We start from the raw sequence: 11658 nt of genomic DNA, 5'->3' as shown, positions 1-11658 counted from the left end.
GATAGCACCACCTCAAAAACACTGGACCACACAGCTTAATTTCTCGAACTAGATGGACAATGAGATGGACCATAATGTCAAAGAATGCGGGGGGGAAACATCTCAAATTTGCATAGAGTTTCAACTACTCTATCTGCAAGGAATCGAGGGTCGACGGGTCTAGGACTTTGCTGCAGATTAATGAAAAAATAACACAGTTCTGTAATGGTGTGCCTCACATGCTTTGGAAGTATCCCACGAATTGCAATCGGTAAGAATACTTGCATCATGACATGACAATCGTGCGATTTCATACTCGATAACTTCAACTCACCATTTAAGTAACAAAGCGCTTCATATTCGATGAGTAGCCAGTAGGGACCTTAATGCCATACAATGACTCGCAAAAAATCCGTTTCTCTGCACGCGACATCGTGTAGCAAGCTGGTGGCAAATAATTCTTCTCCGAATCCTCCACCTTTTTACTTTTCTGAGTTTCATCATCAAACCTTTCCTCCCCTCTTTTCTTCTTCCTTCCGTCCCTTTTCTGAGCCCACAACTCTGGTCGAATCCCCTCTTTTTCCAAGTAAAGTCGTGACGCCTTAACATCTTTTGTCTTGCCCGGAATATTCATAAGTGTCGCGATAATAGCTTCACAAACATTCTTCTCTATGTGCATGACATCCAAACAATGTCTGACCTTTAGATCTTTCCAATATGGGAGTTTCCAAAAAATGGACTGTTTTTTCCATAATCCTGTAGGTCTATCAACCTCACTAGCAGGTTTACCAAAGACTGTTTCAATGCCCTTCACCTGATTATAAACTTCAGTACCAGTTAATGGTCTATGAGCAACTTCTTCTTCAACCGTCCCATCGAATGCCTTCTTCTTAAACCGATAGGGATGGTCGCGGCTTAGGAGCCTTCGTGTGCGCATATACACATGTTTGCAGCCCTTAAGGTGTGTAGATTTCATGTCATCTAAACAAATCGGGCAAGGTTGTTTTCCTTTAGTCTTATACCCAGATAAGTTCCCATAAGCTGGATAATCGTTCATAGTACAAAAAAGCATGGCACGCAGAGTGAACATCTCATTAGCATACGCATCAAATACTAACACTCCTTCGTTCCACATCTTCTGTAAATCTTCAACAAGCGGCTGAAGGTATACATCTATGTCATTTCCAGGTTGTTTGGGCCCCGATATAAGAAGCGACAACATCATGTACTTGCGTTTCATGCACAACCAAGGAGGCAAGTTGTAAACCACTAAAACTACTGGCCATGTGCTATGCTGCGAGCTGAGATTGCCAAAAGGGTTCATGCCATCCGTACATAATCCAAGCCTCAGATTCCTATCCTCATTACCAAATGACTTATGCACCCTGTCGATAGTTTTCCACTCAGGCGAATCAGCCGGATGCTTGAGCAGACCGTCTTTCTTCCTACGATCTGCATGCCACCTCAAATTCTTCGCATCTCCTTTAATTGAGAACATGCGCTTAAATCTAGGTATTATGGGTAGATACCACAACACCTTGGCTGGTGGTCCTTCACTACCTCCAGCTCCTTCACGCTTGTACCTCGACAATCCACAACGTGGACACTCATGTAAATGCTCATACTCATTACGATAAAGCACACAATCGTTAGGACAAGCATGTATCCGCTCGTACTCTAAACCCAAAGGACACATCAACTTCTTCGCATAATAGTACGACTTTGGCAGTTCATTTCCTTCAGGGAGCATCTCAGCTAAAACTTCCAACAACGATGTGAAACTAGAGTCCGTCCAACCAGCGTTCGACTTAATGTTGAACAGTGTTACCACCGCGGAAAGTTTGGTGTACTTTGTACAACCTGGATACAACGGCTTTTCAGCAGCCTTAGACATAGACTCAAAAATACGAGGTCGTCTACACGACTGATCTTCAACCTCGTGTATCATCTCGTCTACCCGATCCCTATCATCATCTCCAAATTCATCATCCAAATTCTCATCCCCTAACTCATCATCATCCTTCTTTTTTTCTTCACATACATCATTCTTTACTCCAGAGCTTCCCTATACCTCCCCTGCTCACCATGCCAAATCCATACGTGGTATTGAGGCCTAAACCCACGGCGAAAGACATGCTCCCTAACCACATGTATACTACTAACCTTGCTCACATTTCTACAATCCAAACAAGGACAATAAAAGTCGACTGCTCCAGAGGATGTTTGATATTCTAATGCACTTCTACAGAATTCCGAGACCCATTCACAAACTCAATCGATTCACGACTACCATACATCCAAGTACGATCCATCTCATTCAAGAAGACCACCTCTAATAATTAAACACAACATTCATTATAATGCATCAATCATTATTAAAGTACACACACTCACATATTCAAATCACACACGTATACAACAAGCTAAGATAGTCACATTTCAATTGTATGCATGCAGTCAAAGGTCCTTATCACTCCAACCTAACCCATCCTTGGACGTCTAATCTCACTAGTGAATATATGCCAACTTTTCAATTCTAAGGAAAATCCGGCAGCATTTCCCTACAGTTCTCCAAGTACACAATGTAGATAATTGCTTATCTACATATGTACCCAGAGAACAATGTAGCGAAACGATAAGCCAAGATTTTCCTCAGAATTGAAAAGAAGACACACATTCACCACCTAAGTGAGATCAAACGTCCAAGAACAGTCCCAAACCGGGGACTATTCAAGACTTACTCCTAATGAGTAAGTCTTGAACGGGTATCTAGGCATATATGATGATGATTCAAACAACTAGTTATATATTTTCATATATATAGCTAAATCACATTGCGTTTTCATACAATCTCATATCAACAAATAATATATATACATTAAAAAAAAATATATACATCAACTTTGTCTACATGTTAAAGTAGTTACCTCTTAACACCAACGACGAGCAATGAAGAGAAAAGATATACTTGGAACTTTACTTGCCTTCCTTAGCCTCTTCTTCCTACAATTGACAAAACCCACATTGCACATTAACCATTTAATTCAATTAACAAAAACAAAAGTAACTTAAAAACAAAATTAATCCATACCTAATTAACCACTCAAATGGTGGAGAAGAGAAGAAAAGAGAAGAGAAGAGAAGAGAAGAGAAGAAACTAAGAAGTGAATTGTGGTGCGCAAGGTGGTGGTGCGCAATGTGGGGGGTGCTGCGCAAGGTGGTGTGCAAATTGTGGTGGTGTGCGAATTGTGGTGGTGCGCGAAATGTGGTGGTGCGAAAAGTGGTGGTGCGCGAATTGTTGATGGTGGAGCAAAGTAGTGGTGGTGCTCGAATTAGGGCAGCAAAGTAGTGGTGGTGGTGGTGGTGCAACACTCGAAGAGAAGGGGAGAATATATTTTCGCACAACTTGGGGTAGTAAGAAGTGAAAGAGGGAAAGTGGGAATGAAGTAAGGCGCGCATAGAACATATCGAAAAAAAAAACACAGCTAGTAGGGCTGCGCTTTTTTGAAAAAGCGCAACCCTACTTGCGCAGCCCTTCTGCTTTTTTCCCCTAGTATAATTTAGTATCTCTTCATAAGATTTCTTCAAACCCTATTATGGGGCTTTTAGTCTTAGTTGTGGAGATCTCCTTCTCCCCTATGTGAGTTGTGAGTATTTTTTTTTGTCTTTAGACCTTCAATTAATGAACTTGTATTATCCATTTATCATTGTTCAGTCCCAACTATGGGCGCCCTGATAAAAACAGTCCCAACTTCAATTTATTATTGTTCAGTCCCAACTTTTGGGGGTATTTTACAATAATGGTCCAGGTTAACCAGTAACCGGTTTAAGAGGTTACCTCCCCTTCCCCCTCCCTTGCCACCTCCCCTCCCCCTCCCCTGCTTCTAACCCCCCTTCCCACCTCCCCTTCCCCCTCCCTTGCCACCTCCCCTCCCCTCCCCTCCCCTGCTCTAACCCCCCCTCTCCCCTAACCCACCACCCCCAACAACCCCAGCCCCCCTCCCCCTCCCGCTAGTCGCACCGCCCCCTCCCCTTCCACTCTAGTCGCGCAACCCCTCTCCCCTTCCCCGCTAGTCGTGCAACCCCCCCTCCCCTCCCCGTCCCTTCGCGCACAGTCCTCGTCGTCTCTTCTCAGTCGTCGGTCTTCATCTCCTCTCACTCAGCCCTCGTCGAGTCGTCGCGCCTCCTCTCAGTGTTCGCCTCGTCGCTTCGCCGCCTCGTCGCCGTTGCAGCGGCGTTTGCGGGGGAAGAGAAGGGGAGGGGGGGTTGTGCGGCGGTTGCAGAAGAAGGGGAGGGGGTGTTGCGGCAGTTGCAGGGGAAGGGGAGGGGGTTGTGGGGGTGGGGAAAGGGGGAGGGGGTGCGGCAGTTGCAGGGGAGGGGTGGTGGCTGCGGGGAGGGAGCTGGTGGGCTGGTGTTGGTGGTTTCGGGGGAGGGGGCTGGGTGGCAGGGGAGGGGGTTGGGTGGTAGGGGAGAGGAGGAGGAGGAGGGAGCAGTGAAGAGAGGAGGGAGGAAAGAGGAAGAAGAAGAGTTTACCTGCTACAGCAGGTTAGAAACCTGCTTGGAGCGTTATTGTAAAATACCCCAAAAGTTGGGACTGAACAATAATAAATTGAAGTTGTGACTGTTTTTATCAGGGCGCCCATAGTTGGGACTGATAAAATCAATTTTTCCTTTATTATATCTCATTTGACATATAATTGCATTAACCAACTAATATACAATTTCATATTCCTTAATATATTAATAAATAAGTAAATAAGTAGTCTAAATAAAAATACATTAATTAACCACTCCACCGTCTACCCTCAAAGAAAAAAGAAAAAAAAAACTCTAAAACAATCTAATACTATGGCTTTCTCACTTCTCAGTGAAAAACTCCATACATTTTTCGTTTCACTCACACACGCCAATTCAAATCTGAACTTTCGTATTTTCTCTCTCCTCTTCCTCGTTACTCGAAGTGCAGAAGCTCGTTCCAGGTTCTTCTTTTATTTCTTAGATTAATTACTTGTTCAGACGATTTTTGTTATTGTTGCGAATTTTGGTGTCAAATTCATGCCATTGTTTGTTTTTATGCGGTTGTTATTATTTGTTTCATGAACTCAACCTACTTTATCTTTATCTCAGATACTTGGTTATTTCATGTTTTTATGATCCGAATTTCTGGGGGTATAACTTGTTAATTCATGTTTGTTTGTTCCATGGAACTAAATGATAACAAAATTTATGATACAAATTGTAGATGGGCATATTTTCATGCCATTCTTCACTTGTTGTTGATTATTTCATCAGATTGATTTTTCAAGTATTTCAGAACTCATCTTTTCTTACTTTTCTTATATAATAAATTTAATGATTTGCTTCCTTGTTGTTTTAGAAATTGTTGTTGATTTTGAATATGTAATATATGTTGAATTTTGTTGGGAAAGAAAACAACTTTTATTAGTTGTATGTTTGCTTTTGATATGTATAGGATGACATTTTTTACTTATTATTTGGGGCCTCATAATTTAATTTAGCATAGTGCCCCTAAATTCTACGAGACAGCCATGTTAACCCCCTCCTTCCTTTGTTCGTAATCTCATTGTTCCCAATTTTGGATAAAATTTATAATTGGATTGTGGATTGTGGTTTGTAGTTGTATGATGTCGATGATGCTCACTTTATCGTTGATCTTGTATTGAAGTTCTAAATTGAATGGTTTGTTCAGGACTAATTTGACCATTTTAAATTTTAAGATTTTCTTTTATTTTTTTAATAATTCACTGGTCTGCTAAAAAAATCCAGATTTTGGCGTTCCCTTGGTTATCAATCTAGAAATCGTAAATGTGTTAGTTTTGTGGATTTCATGGGTTGGTATTTAGTATGTTTCCCAAGTTACATGCCCTTGCATCTGCGCTCTATCAAAGGATAAAAATAACATAACACTGTGGGACTTAATAACTTCTTCGCGTTCAGAACGTATCGTTATCCCTTCTTTATCTACAATCTAGAAATTGTAACTGTGGTAGTTTTGTGGATTCTATGGTTGGTGTTTAGTATGTTTCCGAAGTTACATGCCCTTGCATTTGCGCTCTATTAAGGGATACAAATAACATAATATTGTGGAGGGTTTTTGCTGACTTATAATCCGAGCATCATAACATCTACAGGTGGATTACTAGTCATTTGTGGTGATGAATCAGTCAGAAATTGGAGAGACATCTTGTCAGGATGCTGTTAGCAAAGATGGCAGTGTGGAGATTACATGCTTCAGTGATGATCTTTATGAGACCACTGTTCATTTTCAGATAATAAACCTTCACAAACAGGTATTATTAGGGTCTGCTACTTCGACACCTTCATTGACCCGATACTTGCATACTTCATTTCAAAACAAAAACTTGACATTAGTCTACTACATGGACGAGTCTGACACACAAACACCCATATTCAAGTAGACATTTTATCCGAGTCTGAGTTACATAGTTGTTATGCTGTACATCCATCTGTTGATCATTAGCTTTTTCCAGGTTTCCGTCCCTTCAATTATTATGAATTTCAAATGATAAGATCTGCAGAAGTGGCGATGTTGGGGAGTGCCTCATCTCCTCGTTGTCTTTGTAGGTTCTAAGCCTTTAGATGCTTTGAGCACATAACATTCCTGTGTTCGTTAGAAGCTCAGCATTTTTCTATATGGTGTTCATAGTTGTAGAGAGAGGGGAAGCATAACGTTGCCGGTCTTCCTGATAAAACACACAACTTCTCATGTCTACCATCAATCTTAGTATATCATTTGTTCATTCTTTATGATTCGGAGGCTAGTTGCCAAAATGATGTAATATTTGAACGGCCTACATTGCCAAATAACCATTCGTACTTCCCTGTGTCTGATTAGCTCTTGTGTATGGTTCTCGGTCCTCTTTTTTTTATGAGTCTAAACATTTGTCATGTTTACCAAGTTAGATGGTCTCATGTCTGGCTGGTTTATCCCTGTGCTTAGTTACCCCTTGCTGATATAAGTCATGTGCAGACCCTAGTGTGGCCGTGAGGCTTCTTCTTTAATCTACGTACTTCATTCTAATACTATATTCCTTACCAAGTTCTCTCTTGATAATTATTCTAGATTTATGTGTGGATCGGTTGCAACTCTGCTAAGCTGGGACCTCTTTGTGCTGCTGGCCCGACCCGACCTGTAAGTTACTGACATCGAGTTGAATTTAGCATTTTCTTATGTTCCCTTGTCTGCTTTACATCCTATACAAGTGTACAATTATGTAGAATTTTAGCAAGAACTCTATTTACCAACTCTGTAACTGCAAAATTGCTCAAAGAGAGCAGTACTCTCTGTGTGAGAAGCCAGAAGCCTTCCCATTCTTGTTTATCAGCATGTTTTCACCATAACCTTGTTTGTTATCTCTGTTTCCATCTAGAAGTTTATATCTGCTAACAATTATGTGCAGAATAATACAGTCAGCGTGACTTCTATACTTGGGAGCACATCTGATAATGCTGGGTTTGGCTTTGCTCGTCGGTTAGGTAATGCTGCTCTTCTGCCTTTGATTTTTTTTGTAATCCTGGAATAATGAGCCTCTCACCAATAGGGATCCTCTCTCCCACATAGTGTCTCAAATAGTTTTGTTTTGTCACTTCACCCACTTACATAAACTATTTAAGGTAGTTATTTTTAGATTGATGAGATGAAAATTAGAATAAAGTTGGGATACAAAATTGGATCACTTCACCCACTTACATAAACTATTTGATCTTCTGTTTGATTTTTTGTAATCCTGGAATAATGAGCCTCTCACCAATAGGGATCCTCTCTCCCGCAGCGTCTCATCTAGTGTCTCAAATAGCTTTGTTTTATCACTTCACCCACTTACATAAACTATTAGAATAAAGTTGGGATACAAAATTGGACATACAATCTCAACTCCCTTCTCTAACCTTATTGGTGTGATGGGTTGCAGTGCTTCGGACTGGATTGAATATAATATTGGCTTGCAATCTCCCAAAGGATAACCCAATGCTCGAGGTTTGCCCTCGTTTCAGTGAAATTTTTACTTTCAACTGTTGCACGCCATTTATGTTAATAAAACGATGTTGCATGATGAAAGCTTAATCATTTTTGTATGTAAATAGAGATTTCTTTAATTTGTAGATTGGTGCTGAGAAGAAGCTGGTAGAGAAGTTGATCAGCCTGGGGTATACAAAACCGAGATCCAAAGATTTGCCACATTCATAAAAAGACTGGTCTGCTCATCTAGAGATCAAAGAAACCCTCTAGCATGAATGAACTTTGGTGTGATTTGAATGGTTTGCACTCAAACATAGATTTATAAGGATGCCATGGCTGCTGGTGGATAGTAACTATTGAGAGCATGCTAACTTGGAGGAACAGGATACTGATTTATTAATCTGTGCTGCTTCTTTGTCGAATCAATAGGTTCTCACGAGTCACGAGGTTTGTAATTGATTTTGCATCTGATTAGGAAATGAAAATCGAAAGCAAAGCTGCTGTAATATACTTGCGTTATTATAGAACTGAGACAAAATTGCTATTATAGCTGACATAATTCTCATGTGAGGATGGGGAATGTACTGGATTGAGTATGAATACCAGATTTGTCCGAATTCTATGTACATCTAGAATGATTTGGGTAGCAGCGTAGCACCAAGTATTGACATGGTATGGGAAATGGTCATTGATGTGCATTCGATCTACTAGGATGTGTTTGGTGAACTTGGAGTATTATTTTTTACAGCCATAAAACATGCAAAACTACAAACGAATCAACATAATTCTACTTCTTCGACTTGCTTGTGCGCTTATGCCAGATCGCGGGGCTTCTGGACTTGAGTTCTTGAAATCTTTGTTAACCTGCACTAATTAAACGATTTCGCAATTGTTTCAACAAAAATTATTAAAAGAGACTGTTTCATTTTAATATAAAAGTAGACCTAGTTACTAAATGGATGAAACTAGTCACCGAAAGAAATTAAACTAATCATATGGGCTAATTCTCTTTTTAATATGGGTTTATCATTACCTAATTTTAATTTTAAAATAGGCGTTTTTTACAAGACAAATTCAATGACTGCTATTACATATCAGATTTCCTTTTTCATGTTTATTATTGGTGTTCTTTTTACAAACAACTTAACTTTCAATATGTTTCTCAAACTTTTGAGTATTTTTTTTTAACAAACTGTAATCGGCAAGCTGATAACTTACAATTTTTGTCTTTCCTTTAATTTTTCCCTCATAAGGAACAAAATGCTGTAAACAAACAAAATCTAGAATCTAGAATAGGAGTTTTCACTTCTCATAAACAGAAGAGGGCTTACATTACTGACACCAAAAGTATATAAACAACAAACAACTGCTCTAAATTACAAATTTCACTACAAACATACTATTACTAGTTACTACTACATAAATAAGAACTGTTGATTATGTGAGTTAGTGCTACAAAGTACAAACTATGGAGTACATCTAAATTAAAATCTACACTACAGATTTAAAGCATTCAAACAATTTAGACCAGCATTAACTTCAAAACTCTTCTCTTCTCACTTCATTATCTCTTTCCCTCTTTTAGAAGTGAGAATTTCACTGTGATCAACAACAATTTCTTATTTCCTCCAACATTTCACCCATTTCCTCCCTAATCTTCTTCCATATTAGGAGTAATACTCTTCTATTCATTCAAATTTCAATTATTAACCATCCTAAAATCTTGACCGCTTCAATTTCGGTCTCAAAATTCAACAACAAATCCCAACCACCACCAACACCACCACCACAAATTAGGCCGGCATGGGATTCTTCCGGGGACGCCCACGCTTCTTAGTCCCCGGAGTAGACATCCCTAACGGCACTCTGCCGAACCCTGCTGAAACATGATTACCCAAACCAGCAGAGCCACTTCCATCTGATATATCAATACCACCCACAGATGCATTCACATTAGGCACATTCATATTCATATTCACATTCCCACCACCACCTTGTGCCCCAGCTGCCACAGGGGTAGTAAACATACCTGCCGGCATCCAATTCGGAAAACCCGAATTCAGATTATGATTACTATGATTCACATTATTATTATCATTACCATTACCATTATCATTATTATTAACACTACTAACATTAACATTATTAGTAGCACCATCATTATTATCTGAACCAACCTTCTTCTTTCCCTTGGCCGTAGTAGTACTAGTCTCAAGAGAGAATCCCAAAGGGAAAAAACCCCAACAACAATAGTACGCTTCTTTTCCAGGAACCATAGGCGGAAGTGAGTTTATTACCGTAGCATGAAAAGCTCGTTCGCAATTCTGACACCGAAGACAACAATCTTCATAAGCTCTTGGATACTCATACAAAACATAACAATATGGACAAGCTGTCCAAAAATTGGATAACTTACTATTACCTACTCCCTTTCTCCCGCCCAAGTTGCTTCGCGGTTGATTATTCCTCGAAGCAACGTGTGCGGTAGCGGGTGGCGGCGAGGGATCAGATGAATCTACATCAATTCCTCCACCGCCGCCACCTGCACCTCCGCCACCGCGGGGGCTTCTCCTAACAGGGAGCTTATCTTTATCCGCACCAGCACCACCAGCACCACCACCAGCACCAGCAGGTCGAAGGTCGACTTTCTCGTAGACGGATAGCTCATGGTCGTAAAGGCCACGCCTGGAAGGATCTGATAGAGTTGCCCATGCGTCGGCTACGAGCTTGAAAGCGGAATCAGCGAGGGGGAAACGGTTTTTGTCGGGGTGGAGGAGGAGAGCAAGACGGCGGTAGTTTTTTTTAAGGAGATCAGGGTCAGAGGAGAGAGAATGACGATTTGTTTGAAGGATGTTGTACCAATCATGGTGGCGATTGTTGACTACGCGCTTTTCGGATGCGAATAATACGTCTGTAATGGCTAAGATCTGGTCGGATCCTTCGAGGAGAGGTTCGGTTTCTTGAGCGAGAAGGGCGAATTCTTTTGAACCAGTTAGATCTCGGTTTTGTAAGAGTTTTTCTGCTATGCCTAGAAGACGTTCTGCTTCTGTGCGGTTTGGGTTGGGGGATGGGTTTGTGGTGGGTGTGGTTATGTGGGGGTGGTGTTGATGGAGGTCCATTTTTGTCAGGAGAGAGATTTTGAGAACTGGGAAAGATGGAGTAGATTGATTTGGAGGGGGTGATTTTTATTACAAGAGTGAGTAAGAATGTAAGATGGATGAGTGTGTTGAGACTTGAGAGGGAGAAAGAAGATCGGAGAAATGGATGAGAGAGGAAATAGTGGTTGTTTTGGTTTGAACACGGGTTGGGTATTTGCTTTTTGCGGTCTTTAAGAATGAACTTTGACCATAATTTTATAGGAAAAATGGACATAAATAATCTCAACTTTTACCGGTGTTTTTAAAATAGTGTTAATGTATAATTAATTTAGTATAATTTAAGGATTATCTACTCAAAATGGTCCTTGATAAGTTGATAATCGATAACAAGTTAATTTTTGAGACACATATCTCGAGTTATAACTATTTTAATTTTAATTAAAATAATATACCCTTTTTCAGAATTCTTTTTTCTCTCCTCCCTTTCAATGGTTGTGAATATTGTCACTCATTTTCTCTCTTCTCCCTCAACTCCACTACTTCACCTACCCCACCACTCGCTTTCTCTTTCCTCCTCTTTAT

At 40.3% G+C, this 11658-nt stretch overlaps 3 protein-coding genes across 3 annotated transcripts; 1 reads left to right on the top strand and 2 right to left on the bottom strand.

Moving 5' to 3' along the window:
• Positions 1–1006: 1006 nt before the first annotated feature.
• Positions 1007–1986, bottom strand: LOC130592234 (uncharacterized; the record flags this gene model as incomplete). The annotated part of the gene is made up of 1 exon (XM_057396444.1): positions 1007–1986. A coding segment is annotated over exon 1 (921 nt), but the record flags the coding sequence as incomplete, so codon positions are not given.
• A 2813-nt stretch (positions 1987–4799) lies between these two features.
• On the top strand, positions 4800–8604 carry LOC104891201 (uncharacterized). Its single transcript, XM_010676865.4, has 6 exons — positions 4800–4958; positions 6132–6290; positions 7085–7153; positions 7422–7497; positions 7932–7996; positions 8123–8604. The coding sequence occupies exons 2-6, from the start codon at positions 6156–6158 to the stop codon at positions 8204–8206; spliced, it is 429 nt and encodes a 142-aa protein (XP_010675167.1). The 5' UTR covers positions 4800–4958; positions 6132–6155; the 3' UTR covers positions 8207–8604.
• Positions 8605–9259: 655 nt separating this feature from the next.
• LOC104891211 (hypothetical protein) lies at positions 9260–11297 on the bottom strand. The gene has a single exon (XM_010676875.3). It carries the CDS (start codon positions 11095–11097, stop codon positions 9772–9774), a length of 1326 nt encoding a protein of 441 aa, XP_010675177.1. The 5' UTR covers positions 11098–11297; the 3' UTR covers positions 9260–9771.
• Between the last annotated feature and the right edge of the window lie 361 nt (positions 11298–11658).

The sequence above is a fragment of the Beta vulgaris genome, chromosome 1 (genome assembly GCF_026745355.1).
Source record: "Beta vulgaris subsp. vulgaris cultivar EL10 chromosome 1, EL10.2, whole genome shotgun sequence".
Classification (NCBI taxonomy): domain Eukaryota; kingdom Viridiplantae; phylum Streptophyta; class Magnoliopsida; order Caryophyllales; family Amaranthaceae; genus Beta; species Beta vulgaris.
The sequence above is the reverse complement of the archived record's forward strand: the minus strand, read 5'-3'. Positions and strand labels throughout refer to the sequence as shown.

Coding starts and splice junctions, on each gene's coding strand:
- LOC104891201 (XM_010676865.4), top strand. CDS start 6,156: ATGAATCAGTCAGAAATTGGAGAGACATCTTGTCAGGATGCTGTTAGC. Junction 6,291..7,084: donor TAATAAACCTTCACAAACAG/GTATTATTAGGG, acceptor TAATTATTCTAG/ATTTATGTGTGGATCGGTTG. Junction 7,154..7,421: donor CTGCTGGCCCGACCCGACCT/GTAAGTTACTGA, acceptor AATTATGTGCAG/AATAATACAGTCAGCGTGAC.
- LOC104891211 (XM_010676875.3), bottom strand. CDS start 11,097: ATGGACCTCCATCAACACCACCCCCACATAACCACACCCACCACAAAC.